Source organism: Lagenorhynchus albirostris, chromosome 16 (genome assembly GCF_949774975.1).
Source record: "Lagenorhynchus albirostris chromosome 16, mLagAlb1.1, whole genome shotgun sequence".
NCBI classification, from domain to species: Eukaryota; Metazoa; Chordata; class Mammalia; order Artiodactyla; family Delphinidae; genus Lagenorhynchus; species Lagenorhynchus albirostris.
The window spans coordinates 4,788,264-4,804,527 of NC_083110.1; the positions used below are offsets into that span (position 1 = coordinate 4,788,264).

At 38.8% G+C, this 16,264-nt stretch overlaps 1 protein-coding gene across 1 annotated transcript in view; it reads right to left on the bottom strand.

Moving 5' to 3' along the window:
* The window catches only part of PCNX2 (pecanex 2), a 275,141-nt gene that overhangs the window by 151,233 nt on the left and 107,644 nt on the right, over positions 1-16,264 (bottom strand). Inside the window, exons 16-17 of the mRNA XM_060125912.1 lie at positions 15,743-15,852; positions 13,674-13,770 (exon numbers count right to left, since the gene is read on the bottom strand). Coding sequence (XP_059981895.1) covers positions 13,674-13,770; positions 15,743-15,852 — 207 coding nt within the window. The remainder of the gene's footprint in view (positions 1-13,673; positions 13,771-15,742; positions 15,853-16,264) is intronic.

Below are 16,264 nucleotides of genomic sequence, written 5' to 3' on the forward strand. Positions count from 1 at the left end.
TTCCCAATGGCACACACTGGATGGACTGTTTGCCACCTCCTGTTTGGGGAATATCAGGGAAACTAAGGCAGAGGGTGAGGGAGAGGAAATGCGGACTGCAATGCCTCCATCCGCTAGCCAGGGAGAGAAGAAAGGTTTTCTAACCTGTGGAAGAGGCATACGTTTCTTCTCTACGAGCAGATCAGATGCAACATGCCCAGGTGTGCTAAAGGAGGGTAAAGCGCCAATCATCTCTACTTGCCTTTGGCGTGGTTTACGTTTTAACATGCGCACAGCCTGGGTATGCCGAACAGAGGCCTCTTACACGTTTACCTGTTTCTTCGGCCCAGAACAGATTTTACATTTTAATTCACCAGTCAAATTGGGTAAAGGCCATTTCCAAATAATTTAAGTATATTTATATTATGTACACATATACGGAAAATGAAATGTCAGTAACTTGCTAATAATTTTCCATCATGCAAAATCGTGGTGTGAGCAGGCAGTAGGGAAACAAAGCAAAGTTAGACCAAAGAATGTTATTAATACTGCAGATATATGAAGGAAGGCTGTTAGCTCAAACAGGGTACAATATTGCTGACTGATAGAGCTAAAAGGAACCTTAAGGGATCATCAAATTTTTCCTCTCTTCAGAGACCAATTAGCTGCAGTACACAATTAATTATTGAACATTTTAAGCTATCACACACTGTTATTTGAAAACTCTGAAATCATTAAATATACCAATGTATTGTACTGAAAAGGAATTATGCCTCTTAAATAACAGTTTTGAATGTTATCTACCAGAGAATCAGACAGAATATACAACTCTGTTTCCCTACAGCCTCCCTTTTTTTCTTTTCGTACAAACCGTATTTCCGTTTACCTACCTTTCCTCCCTGACCTTTTTCTTTTCTTGTCTTTCTAAAATTAAAATGTGGAGTTCCTTGCAAGTCATACTGCTGGCTTTCTGACTGAACTGATATCCAAAGTGATGGAAAGAAATCAGGAAGGCAGCTTAAATGGAATAAAAACCACCTGAACCATGTGATGAAAAATCCACACGGCTTGGTTGGGATAATCAATAATACAGTGAAGAGATACATTCTCAACATCAATTACCAATTAGCTGCTAAAGTTGTTTTGAATTTCCAATCTCAAACGTTTACGATTCACATACAAGTATTGAATAGATGAGGAATCGTAGTGATAAACCAAATTCTAGGTTTATTCTTAGTAATGGTAATCTGATTTTTGAGCAGGGAAAATCATTGGTTTTTAATTCTGAATCTATAAAATTTTTGTGATCAGAAGTGTTCTTGAAAATTTACTACGAGTAAATGGCAAAAATCTGTTCTCTCCTTTCATCCCAAATGCTTACAAAAGGCCAAATCTTTCTGGAGGAAAGTTCTGTAATCCACTGCATCTTTAGCCTGTGGAGATATGTCAATTTTTATTTCCTATTTTTCACTGACATGGTTTATGTCACTTAAAAATTGCTGAATGCTGGGCTTCCCTGGTGGCGCAGTGGTTGGGAGTCCGCCTGCCGATGCAGGGGACGCGGGTTCGTGCCCCGGTCCATGAAGATCCCCCATGCTGTGGAGCGGCTGGGCCCGTGAGCCATGGCCGCTGAGCCTCCGCGTCCGGAGCCTGTGCTCCGCAACGGGAGAGGCCGCAAGAGTGAGAGGCTGTGTACCGAAAAAAAAAAAAAAATTGCTGAATGCTTATCTAAAAGGGAGATACATATTTTCCCAAATATTCTAATTTAAAATTGTGTCATCTTTAATTGACCACTCATCCCTGTTTAAAGGCAAAACAGTGGGCCACCAGGGCAAGTGTTGGGGGGAGAAGGGTTGCATCTGCACGCTTCTTAAAGCAATAGGGAGAATGACCTCAGATTATTTTTAATTTTTTTTCCAAAGTTGGTCAATATACAGGAAGTTCACTGATTTTTGTCAGTGTCATCAATATCCTTGTAAATGCAAACCTTTATACAGCCTCTATGTATTATCTTTCTGTCCATTTCTTTTCTTTGTTGTAATTTTTAAAGAGCTCTATTGAGATATAATTGACATACAAAAACCCTGTGTGTGTGTGTGTGTGTGTGTGTGTGTGCATATAGAGAGAGATATGTTGTACAATTTGATGACTTTTGACCTAGGTATATCCCCATGAAACCATCACCATAATTAAGATAATTAGCATATTCATCACACACACCCCAAATTTCCTCTCCTGACCTTTTCTAATCTATCTCTCTCTTCTCTCCTCACCTATCCTCAGATAAACACTGCCCTGCTCCATCACTATAATTTGTTTTCATTTCCTAGAATGTTATATAAATAGAACTGTAGACAATGTATTCTTTCCTGGTCTGGCTTCTCTCACTAGTATAATTATTCTGAGATTAATCCATGTGTTATCTGTATCAACAGTCCATTCCTTTTCGGTGCTGTATAATATTCCTCTGTGTGGATGTACCCCACAGTGTTAAACCATTCACTCATGGATAGACATCTGAGTTGCTCCCAGTTTGGGGCTATTATAAATAAAACTGCTATGAATATTCACAGACCTGTTTCTGGACACATGCTTTTGTTTCTCTTGTGTAAATACCTAATAGTAGAATGTTTGGATCATATGGTAGGTTTAGGCTTAACATTTTAAGAAACTGCCACATGATTTTCCAAAGTTGTTGTAACCATTTTACATTCTCACTGGCAGTCTGGAGGGTTCCAATTGCTTCGTATCCTTGACAAGGATACACGCTTGGTGTAGTCAGCATTTTTTATTTTAGCCATTCCAGTGGTTGTGTGGTACAGTGGTTCTCGACCACTGCCTTCTCAACAATTGTCTCAACTGGGGACAATCTGACCTCCCAAGGGACATTTGGAAAGAGACATTTTTGTTACATTTTGCAGTAGAGGAAGAGTGTTACCGGCATCAGGTGGGTAGAGGCCTGGGATGCAGCTAAATATCCTGCAATGCTCAGGATAATCCCTGACAACAGAGGATTATCCGGCTCAGTGTCAATAGTGTGAGGTCAAGAAAGCTGGATATAGCAGTATCTAATTACGGTTTTAATTTGCATTTTCCAACGGCTAACAATGTCGAGCATTTTTCATGTACTTAATTTTTTCAAGATCATTTACAATAGCATCAAAAATAGGAAATATTTAGGGATAAATATGACAAAAATACGCAAGACCTGTACATTGAAAGCTATGAAACATTGCTGAGAGAAACTAAAGAAATAAATGGAGAGATATACCATGTTCTTGGATCTGAAGATTCAATATTGTTAAGGAATCAGTTCTTACCAAATTGATTTACAGAGTCAATGCAATCCTGATCAAAATTCTAACAGGATTTTTCTGTACAAATTGGCAAGCTAATTCAAAAATTTATTTGGAAATGCAAGGGACCTAGACTAAGTAAGACAACTTTGAAAAAGAAGAACAAAGTTGGAAGACATTCAATATCTGGTTTCAGAACTTGTATGTGCAAAACTACAGTAATCAGGTATTGATGGTATTGGCACAAAATATACATCAAGGTTAACTGAACAGAATAAAGCGTCCATAAATAAACCAACATGTAAATAACCAACTGATTTTAAACAAAGAGGTCAGGACTTCCCTGGTGGCACAGTGGTTAAGAATCCACCTACCGATGCAGGGGACACGGGTTCAATCCCCGGTCCAGGAAGATCCCACATGCCGCGGAGCAACTAAGCCTGTGCACCACAACTACTGAGCGTGCGCTCTAGAGCCCAAAAGCCACAACTACTGAGCCCATGTGCCACAACTACTGAAGCCACGCGCCTAGAGTCCATGCTCCACCACAAGAGAAGCCACCACAATGAGAATCCCGCACGCTGCAACGAAGAGTAGTCCCCACTCGCCACAGCTAGAGAAAGCCTGCACAGCAACGAAGACCCAACGCAGCCAAAGATAAATAAATAAAATTAACTATTTAAAAAAATACAGCATAGCACAGGGAGATCAGCTCGGTGCTTTGTGACCGCCTGGAGGGGTGGGATAGGGAGGGTGGGAGGGAGGGAGACACAAGCGGGAAGAGATATGGGAATATATGTATGTATATAACTGATTCATTTTGTTGTGAAGCTGAAGCTAACATACCATTGTAAAGCATTTATACTCCAATAAAGATGTTAAAAAAAAAATACAGAGAGGTCAAGGTAAAATGGCAACTTTCCCCAAAATAAGGCAGAGGATAAATCTTTTTAACGAATGGTTCTGGAGCAGTTGAATAGCCATCTACAAAAACAAGACAACAAAAAGCTCCTTTACACTTACCTCACATCACGTACAAAAATTAACTCAACCTGCCTCATAAATCTAAGTTACACTATCGAATTTTTCAAAGAAAACATAAGAGGAAATCTTAGTGACCTTGGGTTTGGCAAAGTTTTCTTAAATAGGACACTAAAAGCTGGAATTATAAAAGAAAAAAACGTCGTAAATTGAATTTTATGAAAATTTAAAACATCTGTTCTTCAAAAGACTTTGTTATAGAATGAAAAGGCAAGGCAAAGCTTGGGAAAAAAACATTTGCAAAACATACATCCAACAAAAGACTTTTATCTATAATATATAAAGAACTTTACTGATCAATAAGAAGTCCAACAACTCTTCCCTACCCCATTCCTAGCTGCACATGGGCAAAAAAGTTTTGAACAGACTCACCAAAGGAGATGGCAGATGGTAATTACTGAGCTTTTTCCTCGTGGTGCCAATGAATAAAAATATAGATGACTCTCTTAATATGGGTGAAAGTAACATCAGCAAAATAAAAAGGAAATGACTCCCGCTTTTCCTATGGCCACCAAAGAGCAGATATTATTTTGCTCCAAAAACTGTACTCTTGAAAATATTTTTTAAAAGGAACCTTGAAAGACACCTGGACCTCAGAGACTGTTGCTGTGTTTTCTGGGCCAGTGTTTTTGCCTGTGGACGCTGAATCATAGTTCTAGCTGTAAACACAAATGTATATGGTTTTTCTGTGAATGTTTCACAAAGGTCTAATCTTAGTGTACATATAATTTTCTACCTTTTTCAACAGTAGTTTCTTTTGTAACCATTATAAATATTATCGTATAGACTTACTAACAGTATCTTAATGGCTAAATAATTTTCCCTCTTGTGATGCCATACACGTACATACCCATACATACACAAAACAGTGTCACAGTGGACACTCAAAGTATTAATTTAGTGAATGAAACTGAATGCAAACTTTTCCTAACTGCTAGATATTAGGATGCCTTCCATTTTTTCCCCTAATGAAGTATGCTGCAATCATTATCTTTTTGCACCTAATTCTTTTTTCATATTTTGAATTAATTCTCTAGAAAACCTATGACAGAGATTTACTGTATCATAGGTTATGAATATTTCACAATTCTTGATAAATTATGCCTTACCAGATGATTGTACTAATTTACACAAATACAATGTCTAAGAGATCTCATCTTGTCACAATTGGCAATATCATTCATTTATCCTGTGCTAATCAAGTGGAACAAAAAATGCCATCTTATTTTAACTTGCATTTCTTTATTTATAATAAGTGTAAATATACTTCATACATTTACCTACTAAATACTGTTCCTAAATAAGATGTATATATTAATATCATTTGCTTATAGAGTTTAAAAAATCAAATTGTAAAAGTAGTTGGTACAAGAAACTTAACTTTTATCAAATTCATAACAAATATTTTTACCAAATTATTTGCATTTTATTGCCCTTTTTTACATATAGAAATTTAAAATTTTTATGCACTCAAATCTGTGTGTGTGTGCACGCACGCACGTGTTATTTTTATCTTATAGATTCCATGGTCTGGAAAATCATTTGCTTTCTTGAATTTGAATAAATGTTTGATGTTATTTCATGCTCTTTATTGAAAATTTCTTTTACATTTTTAAAAACGCAAGCCATGCATACAGAAAAATGTATAAAATAAGTATGTACAATTTCAGAATAATTGTAAAGTGAATGCCTCAGTGACCACCTCCTGGTTGAAGGAAATCTAGCATTCCCAGCCCCCAAAAAGCCCCTTGTATGTGGTTCCCTGATCATAAATCCTTCTTTCCCCTCTTGGGGTTCCCTATCAACTATCCTGATTGATGAAAATCATTTTCTTGCTTTAAAAAAATGAATGTTTGCTACTTATGTTCGTAACTGTAAGCAGCTCAGTTTGCGTACTTCTCCCCAACAGATGGTACCATACTGTACGTATCTGTTTGCGTCTTGCTTCCTTTGCTCAACATTGTGTGGTTAAAATTCACCATATATAGCTCTAGTAAGGTCTTTTCCTTTGCTGAAGGGGACATTCTACTGTGGGTGGAATTTCCAGTGGCTTCAGTGTGGGGCTCTTGTGAACAAATGCTATGATGAGCAATCTTATATGTGTATTTTGGTACAGATGTGCAAGATTTGCTCCAGGGTAAATATGTATTTAGAAGTAGAATTGCTGGCTGTAGTGTATATGTAGCTTCAATTTTATAATACCAGACTGCTTCCAAAACAGATATACGAATTTACACTACCACCAGCAGTGCATGAGAGTTCCCTTGTGCCACACTTTTGTCAACACTTAGTATTGTGAGAACTTTAATTTTTTGTCTGGTTGGTGTGAAATGGTAACTCAGTGTGGTTTTAGGTTGGAGTTTCCTGATTAGTAATTAGATTGCATATATAGTCGTGTTTTAGCCATTTATATTTACCCACTTTTAATTGAGATATATGGCTTTCTTACTGATTTATAGGAATTTTATGTTTCATCATGACACTAGTGCTTTATCAACTATACATATTTTAAAAATTGTTTCCCATTCTGTGGCTTGTTTTTTTAAGTCTTTTTTCTGTATTATTTGATAAATCAAAGGTCATAATTTTAATGAATTTGAATTTTTGTGTTATTTAAAAATTTTTTCCTACACTGATATAAAGATAATTTCCTTCATTATGATTCTAAGTGCTTTCAGGATTTGTCCTCTCATATTTAGGTGTGTGATCCATCTGGAATTGACTTTTAAGTATAGTGTAACAGAGGAGTCCTATTATATTTTGTTACTTAGAAGAACTTCTATTTTTTTCATTCCTTTTTTCCTTCTATACAGGGTTGGAACTTACATGCTTTGTTTCTATTCCTTTAGTAGTTATACTAGACAATCCAACATACAGGCTTAACTTATCACAGTCTAAATTTAATCAATATTTTAATTCATCTTCTGGACATGACTAAGAACTTTCAAGTCTTGGAGTCCATTTCTCCTCCCATCCAAACTTGTATGTTATTGTACTCACATATTTCAATTCTATTTTACATTTTTTAAGCCAACCATACACTCACTATGGTTTTATACAGTTAAACTTTATTTAGATTTACTAATGTATTTGCCACTTTCTCTTCTCTTTGTGCTTTCTTGCAAATTAGACCATCTGAGATCACTTTCTGTTGAACACTGTCCTTCAGAATTACATTCAGTGAGAATCTCTCAGCATTTTTCTAAAATATTTTTATTTTGTCCTCATTCTTGAAAGATATTTTCACTGGGTACAGAATTCTAGCTTGGCAGTTACTTGCTTTACAGAACTTCAAATCTATCAAGCTATCTTCTGGTTTCTACCATTGCTTTTGATAACGGAGCATTGAGGCTGTCATTCATTTGCATGTAATCTGTTCCTTCTGTTTAACCAATTTAAGACGGTCTGTACCTTTGGTGTACTGCAGTTTCACTATGTTTTGTTCATTGTGGATTCTTCTTTAATTTATCCTGCTTATGATTCACCAGAATTCTTTTTGTTTGTTTGTTTTTTTGCTGTATGCGGGCCTCTCACTGCTGTGGCCTCTCCCGTTGTGGAGCACAGGCTCCGGACGCACAGGCTCAGCGGCCATGGCTCACGGGTGCAGCTGCTCTGCGGCACGTGGGATCTTCCCGGATCGGGGCACAAACCCATGTCCCCTGCATCGGCAGGCGGACTCTCAACCACTGCGCCACCAGGGGAGCCCTCACCAGAATTCTTAAATCTCTGATCAGTGTCTTTCATCAGTTACGGTAAATAGTCAAAGATTATCTCATCAAATACTCATTATATGCTTCAGTCTCTCTCCCTTTTTTCTGGAATTCTGATTAGATATATAGTATATCTTCTTACTCCATCCTTCATGCCTCTGCGTCTCTGTTTCATATTTCCTAATTTTCTGTCTATCAGTGTTGCATTCTGGATACTTTCTTCTGTCTTGATCTTTCAGTTCACTAATTCTCTCTTCAGAGATATCTAATCTCCCGTGTGTGTGTGTGTGTGTGTGTGTGTGTGTGTGTGTGTGTGTGTTTACTTTAATTGCTTCATTTTGTTTGTTCAGGAAGGACTCTCTGGTTCTCTTTCAAACATTCTGGATCATTTGATATATTTTCTGTTGTCTATACATTTTAAGGCTTTTATTTCTTTAAACACAGTAAGTAGAGTTGTTTCAAATCTACATCTGATCCTTCCAATATCTGAAGTGTTTGCAAACCTATTTCTGCTGGTTCTTTGTTTTTCTGTGTAGTTTTAAACTTTATTGAAAGCTGCTCATATCCCTTAGAAAATTGGTTTTGGGAATGCTTGGAGACCTAGGAGGAAGGAATCCTTTAGAGAGGATTCATGTTTTTGTTTTTGTTTTTCTGTCATGAGGTATTTCCAGTTGGGGGCCACTTTAAGCTACATTCATAAATTGAGGGGGTTTGTACCATCCAGATATTAGCACTTGTACTGCAAATCAATGGAAATGATTCTTTTGTTCAACCTTGGAGCGAGTTTGCTTGCATTCCCCTGGCACTGTGGAGGGTGGAATGGATTCCTTCTGGTTCATTCTTCCACTGAGAGTGGGCCCTTAGTGTCCCAGGTTGATGAGCAGATGGTCTCCCCTTGGACACACACTTTGGCAGGCTTGGGCTTTCATTTCTCTTCCCCACAGTTGGAGGGCTGAAAACCAATGCTCAAGGTCCCCTGGTTAGGCAGAGTGAAGGTTCCCTTTTTCACTTAAATTCTGACTTGATAATTCCTTATTATTTTGTCAGTTTTTTGTCACATTTAAGAAAGATTTTTTCATTTCATTTTATTTTATTGAACTGTAGTTGATTTACAATGTCATGTTAATCTCAGGTGTACAGCAAAGTGATTCATATATGTATATATGGGTTTTTTTCCAGATTTTTTCACTTATAGATTATTATAAAGTATTGAGTATAGTTCCCTGTGCTCTACAGTAGGTCCTTGTTTATTATCTATTTTATATATAGTAGTGTGTATGTGTTAATCCCATCCTCCTAAGAAAGACTTTTTTGTATTTTATTCAGAATTTTCAGTATTAATCAGCAGAGTTTGGTTATAATAACAATATACCAGAGATGGAAAAGTATCATTTGATCTCTCCTTCCCTCTCTCTAACTTGGTGTCTGGGGAGGGATTAACACATGAAATTCTTTTTCACATCCCGCTACTAAAGAACTACTTCAGCACCATACACTGAATAATCAATTCCTGATTGTGACATTAAATTTTCACATAATCCATTCATATAAATAATTTGTCTCTTTTCTGTGTTTTACTGACCTCACTAACCCCATTCTCTAATCTTGGATGAGTCTCATATTTTTTCCTGATTACTCAATCTTTATAATGTACTTTAAACCTCAAAGTGCTAAGTTCCTCTTTCTTATTCTTCTTTTTCAGATTTTTTTAAGCTATTATTAACTGCTATACTTCTAAATGAACCTTAGAATTATTTCCCCCAGTTGTGAATATAATTCCTTCAGAACTGTCTTGAACTACAGTAAACCTATAAATTTATTAGAAAGAATTGGCATTTAAGAAATTTCAGCCTTCCCATACAAAATCAGGTCTGTTTATCACCACTTATTCAGAACTTCATTTACATTTTAATAGACTGCTGTAGCTTTCTTTATTTCTGACACTGCTTGTTAAAATCATTCTATTATCAACTCATAGATTTTGTTGCTATTGTGAGTTCAACCATGTTTTCGTTATATCTTCTATGGTTATTTCTGATATGTTAGAATGCTCTTGTTTTCTATCGTGAGTTCAACCATGTTTTCGTTGTATCTTCTATGTTATTTCTGATATGTTAGAATGCTCTTGTTTTCTATCGTGAGTTCAATCGTGTTTTCGTTATATCTTCTATGGTTATTTCTGATATGTTAGAATGCTCTTGTTTTCTATCGTGAGTTCAACCATGTTTTCGTTATATCGTCTATGTTATTTCTGATATGTTAGAATGCTCTTGTTTTCTATCGTGAGTTCAACCATGTTTTCATTATATCGTCTATGGTTATTTCTGATATGTTAGAATGCTCTTGTTTTCTATTGTGAATTCAATCGTGTTTTCGTTATATCTTCTATGGTTATTTCTGATATGTTAGAATGCTCTTGTTTTCTACCGTGAGTTCAATCGTGTTTCGTTATATCTTCTATGTTATTTCTGATATGTTAGAATGCTCTTGTTTTCTATCGTGAGTTCAACCGTGTTTTCGTTATATCTTCTATGTTATTTCTGATATGTTAGAATGCTCTTGTTTTCTATCGTGAGTTCAATCGTGTTTTCATTATATCTTCTATGGTTATTTCTGATATGTTAGAATGCTCTTGTTTTCTATCGTGAGTTCAACCGTGTTTTCGTTATATCTTCTATGTTATTTCTGATATGTTAGAATGCTCTTGTTTTCTATCGTGAGTTCAATCGTGTTTTCGTTATATCTTCTATGGTTATTTCTGATACGTTAGAATGCTCTTGTTTTTCTGATTTTTTTGTCTCTGGTGGTATTTATGAATTCTCTTATTAATCACAGTCAACTTCAATAAACTTTTCTATGCATTCTTTACGTATGTAATAATGTAATCTACACTTCTTTCTCTTTCAGGACTTAACACTAGCCAGAATTTCTAAAACACTATTCAATAAAATTAATGTTTTGTTGCCTATTTTAATGATAAATCCATGCATGATTAGCTAATAACTCTATTAGCTCTTAGTACACAGAATGTTTTAAATCCACTGTGGCATTTTATGTAACACTTCATGCTCCAACCCTAAAAAGAAGTTTAAGAAGCCCTGATCCAACACTACACACCCAGTAGATTTAGACAGCATGGGGGCTGGAAAAATCTATGTGATACAACCAATTGTTTAAAAGAAGCTGTCTGAATAATACAGATAAAAATTAATGTTGTTTGCTTGTCTCTAGATACAATGAAAGTAACAAATCTGAATGCGATAGTTAGCTAGTGGGAAGCAACAGCATAGCACAGGGAGATCAGCTCGGTGCTTTGCGATGACCTAGAGGGGTGGGGTAGGGAGGGTGGGAGGGAGGCTCAAGAGGGAGGGGATATGGGGACGTGTGTATGCCTATGGCTGATTCACTTTGTTGTGCAACAGAAACTAACACGGTAATGTGAAGCAATTATACTCCAATAAAGATCTATTAAAAAAAAAACATTGAAAGTGATGAAAATGGGTAAGGGTACAAACGGAAAGACCATGCTAATAAGGCATATGGAAAACGACTAACCTGGCAAACCACTAGTGGAAAGTTTACATTTTTATTAACCATTGAACTGTGGTAATAAACTTTGTGTGCATAACCTGTGTTGCTCATATAGAATAAACCCACTGACAGAGCTCTGGTTATCTCCATTTCTAGATCAATGTCCCTTAAAGCACAGTCTGTGGGTCCCCTGAACAGAATCACCTGGGTGGACAGTCTCATTAATATGCAGATCCCCAGGCCCTGCCCCAGGCCAAGTGGATCAGAATAGAAGGAAGGGCTGGAAAACAGAGCAAATGAGGCTCCCTAGGGGTTTCTCATATAAACTAAAATGTAAGGGAAGAGAGACAGAGACAGGGAGAGAGAGAGACAAAGAGAGAGTAAGAGAGCCAGAGAGAGACATAAACAAAATCAGAAACAAGGAGGGAAATTTCATCCCTGCACGATGACATGAAAGGTATTATACATCAAAATGTAGAAGCTGAACCTGAGAGCCTCGTGAAAATGCTATAATTAGATGAGAAGACTTTTCAGAGAGATGAACACACACATCATATTAAATCACCTACAAGGTATGTGCTCGACATGGTACAAAGCATTTCAAAGTATATTAAAACCAAGTAAGGCAACACCTAACCCATCACGGCTAATCATGCTAATGAAATGTCTGCTAGGCAAATTTCTTGTCAGATTTCATTGTAATTTATACATTATTTTTACCGCAATAAATGAGAAGGCATCTTCATCATTCATGAAATCAAGGAACATCTGTGGGGATAGTTTTTTTCAAATATCCACAGGAAACTCTTGGGTAGACTTCGGGCCCCCAGGACTTTCACAGAAATCCATCTGGGAATGTGAGTTTGATCTCGTCCCTCTAAGTTTCCTGGTATAAATATTAGAGGTCAGCTTGTTGATGCTACTTTTGAATGTCAAATGTCTTCTCTGTTATCTGCCATCTCATCAGCTCTGGAAGCTTCACCTCACACCTTGCTTTCAAGTGTATCTCAGCCTTTATGACACAATTACACAGTGCTGAATGTCAATTATACGTCAATAAAACTAGAAGGAAAAAATTAATTCAGCAATTAACGAACCCTTATTCCTAGTGATTTGTGTTTTCATTCCCTTTGGTGACAGACAAGTCTCAATGCTTTAGCTAGAATTGTAACCACACTCAAAGGCACAGAGGTCTGAGTATGAATTCTTTTAAATGCTGTCATGTTGCTATGAGTCTTGCATATTGTCTCGAAATGGTGGATTGCAATTTAACTCATCTAAATTCAACGGAATGTACTGGGTATCCATGAGGCACAGATACTGTGGAGACCAGGACAAATGAGACATGGCTCCTAGAGGTGCTTGCAATCAATAGCCCATTAACTGCTTTTCCTTTGATCTGTCATTCTTAAAAATTCAGAAAAAGCATGGCTGGGAGGCAGCTGACTGCTCCAAGCTCAGTACTCGAATGGGAGATTATGTGACCAATGAGCATTGCTTTTCAAACTATTAAGGTTTGGACGTTGATACCGAAGAGATACACCTGCTCCAAGCCATTTCCCTGGTGAACAGAGAAAGCATCATTCTTGCACAACTTTTTCTTTCTTTCTTTCTTCCTTCTTTTCCTCCTTCCTTTCCCTCTCCTGTGCTCCAACCAATACGGTGGCTCCTTCTGCAACATCCCAGACATAAGTCTAAAGCCCAAGCGCCCCTCCCAAGGGATTTACAGATGTCAGCCTTGAACCCAAAGACCCAGGAAAGAGTTCCCTGAGCTCAGCACGAGGCTCAGGCAAGGATGTGGAGAGGAGAGTGGTAGTGGGGTGGGCAGGGCACATCCAGAATGCAGTTTGGCTGAATGTTTAATTGACAAGCTTTTCTTCACGCCCATCCCACCTGCTGCTTGGGGCCAGCAGTGGGCGGAATTGTCTGAATAGGGCTCATTTGAATATCCAGGCAAACTGCATCAGTTGAGGACCAAGTGAGCACCTGTGGCAGGTGTGCACCGCATCCACCCTCCAGAGGCTCAAAGGGTCCACACGGGGCAGGCAGCTCATGGTCTATTCCACACCAAGTCAAGTGGTGGTCCTGCATACATTATACAACACAAATGTCTCACCACAGAATCTTTCATCTTCTTGGGGAGAGGGTCTGCAGCCAACTCTTCCAGATTTTGATGTAAAAACTTATGAAGCAATCTGCACTGAATAAAGGACCTGAAAATGGAAAAACACACACAGGTTTTACTTTTTAAAATATGTGCCTATTCCAAGGTCTGAGGTAAACAGCTTCACCTTAGACCTCACACTCACAAATGACAAAAGCCAGCGCTCTCTCCTTTAGATAACTCGTAATAAAGAAAAAGAGGTGCGTGTTCAAGTGACCACAAAGACAACGGTTGAACTTCAAATTCCATCCTGATTACAGTAAGTCCCCTACATATGAACGAGTTCCGTTCCAAGAGGGTATTCCTAAGTCCAACAAAGTTAGCCTAGGTACCCAACTAACACAATCGGCTATCTAGGACTGTACTGTAATAGGTTTATAATAATTTTCACACAAATAATACATAAAAAACAGACAGAAAAAAATAAAGAAAACATTTTTAATCTTACAGTACGATCCCTTGAAAAGTACAGTAGTCCAGTACAACACCTGGCATACTGGGGCGGGTATCGAGTGAACAGACAAGAAGAGGTCCTGACTGGGGTAGGGAGAGGAGGTGGGAGATGGCAGAGCTGAAGGATCGTCCATCAGCAACAGGAGACGGAGGGCAAGCTGCAGTTTCACGCACGCCTGACGTGACTGGAAATGCGAACACACGTTTGCATCTTTGAACGTTCGCAACTTGAAGGTTCCTGTGTAGGGGACTTACTGCGAAGCTGTTGAGGACCACAGGAGGTATCGGTACCCCCGACTGCCAACTGCTAGCTAAGCTCATGGAGATCCTCTATTTCGGTCAGACCAAAATACAGAACAATATTTGATAAGAAAATTTGTCCTATCAACATTTAACCTTTCCCCATTTTCCACGCCTTTCATCTTGCTGTACCTGACGGCCTAAAATTATAATTTTTCGGACCCCCAAACAGTTGTGGTTATCTTAAGTCAATATCTCCCGTTAAGTGTGGAGAAGTTACATGAGATGACTGATTGACTAACTGGATTGACTGACTGCTCCCTGAAACTATGGCATCACATGAAGGGTTTTCAGTTCCAAAGTGCATATTTATCAAAAACTTGAAAGATAACAAATAAAGGGAAGACTGGAAAGTATATTCTCAAGGGACTAAGCGTTATTAGTAAACGCCTTTTAAAACTTTGGCACACACTTCACTTTAAATCCAGAGGGCACTGCCACACTAAGAGCAAAACACAACAGAACAAAACTTTTCCTTTCAGAGATGCCGGTCTAGTCTCCCCAGGGCAGCTGCCTGGCATAAAGGCAGCGATGCCACTTTGTGGACCCAGAGGGTACTTGCGAAGGTTGGCGCTTCTCGTATGACTCACCGAGGGAAAGTCAAAGACAGGGCTTGGGTGCAAGAGGCCATCTGTTCCTGGCCTTGCGAATTTCACTCCAAAAGCACCAGAGCAAAGGTTATATGTGCCCTAGAACTTGACCCCTGATTTTCATTCATTTCCGGTCGGTCCTGCATTTCTCCCACCATCACCCAGGACCCAGCTGGTTTAACGGGAAAGAGTCCAAGCACCATGAGCTCTGGATGAGAGAGCAAGGCTGCAGGACCAGGGGACGGCTGTGTGTGTGTGTGGTGGGGGGGGGGGGGTGTATGTGTGTGTATGTGCGGGGTGTGTGTGTGGTATGTGTCTGTGTGTGTGTGGTGTGTGTGTGGTGTGTCTGTGTGTGTGGTGTGTCTGTGTCTGTGTGTGTGTGTGGTGTGTGTGTCTGTGTCTGTGTCTGTGTGGTGTGTGGTGTCTGTGTCTCTGTGTCTGTGTGTGTGTGTGTGTGTGTGTGTGGTGTGTGTGTCTGTGTCTCTGTGTGTGTGGTGTGTGGTGTCTGTGTGTGTCTGTGTGTGTCTGTGTGTGTGGTGTGTGTGTGGTGTCTGTGTGTGTCTCTGTGTGTGTGTGTGGTGTGTCTGTGTGTGTGTGTGGTGTGTGTGTCTGTGTCTGTGTCTGTGTCTGTGTGTGGTGTGTGTGTCAGTGTGTGGTATGTGTGTCTGCGTTACTCACAGGAGCACAGAGGGGTCGCTGCTCTGTCTGCTCAGATGGTAGGAAAGCGCAACCAGGAGGCCACAGAAGGCAGAGAACAGTGCTGGGATGTGCTGCGTGCTCCAGGGTTCCTGAGCAAAAGATCAGAGAGCCAAGTCACTCCACGCCTGGGTGCAGAAAACGCTTAGCAGGTGTCCCTGAGGTCCAGCTGGTGGACGCAGTGTCCTGTGATCACTCCTGCCAACGGGCATCCAAGCACCTGATGGCTCCCCAGCCTGTGAATGTACAAGCATCGATTTTGACAAGGGATTGGCTATGGGGGGCGGGGGCACATTTGAAACAAATGGTGCATATTTATGAAAACACATTAACATCACCTTTTCTGAAATTCAGTTTAGGATTTTTATAAGATGTAGCATTAAACACGTGTTGCCTCTTTTGAATTAAATATAATAATAATCAAATAAAAACTGTATTTCTTAATGTTTATTTAATGTTTATTTATTCAAAAGGTAGTAGACAGGGCTCCCCTGGTGGCACAGT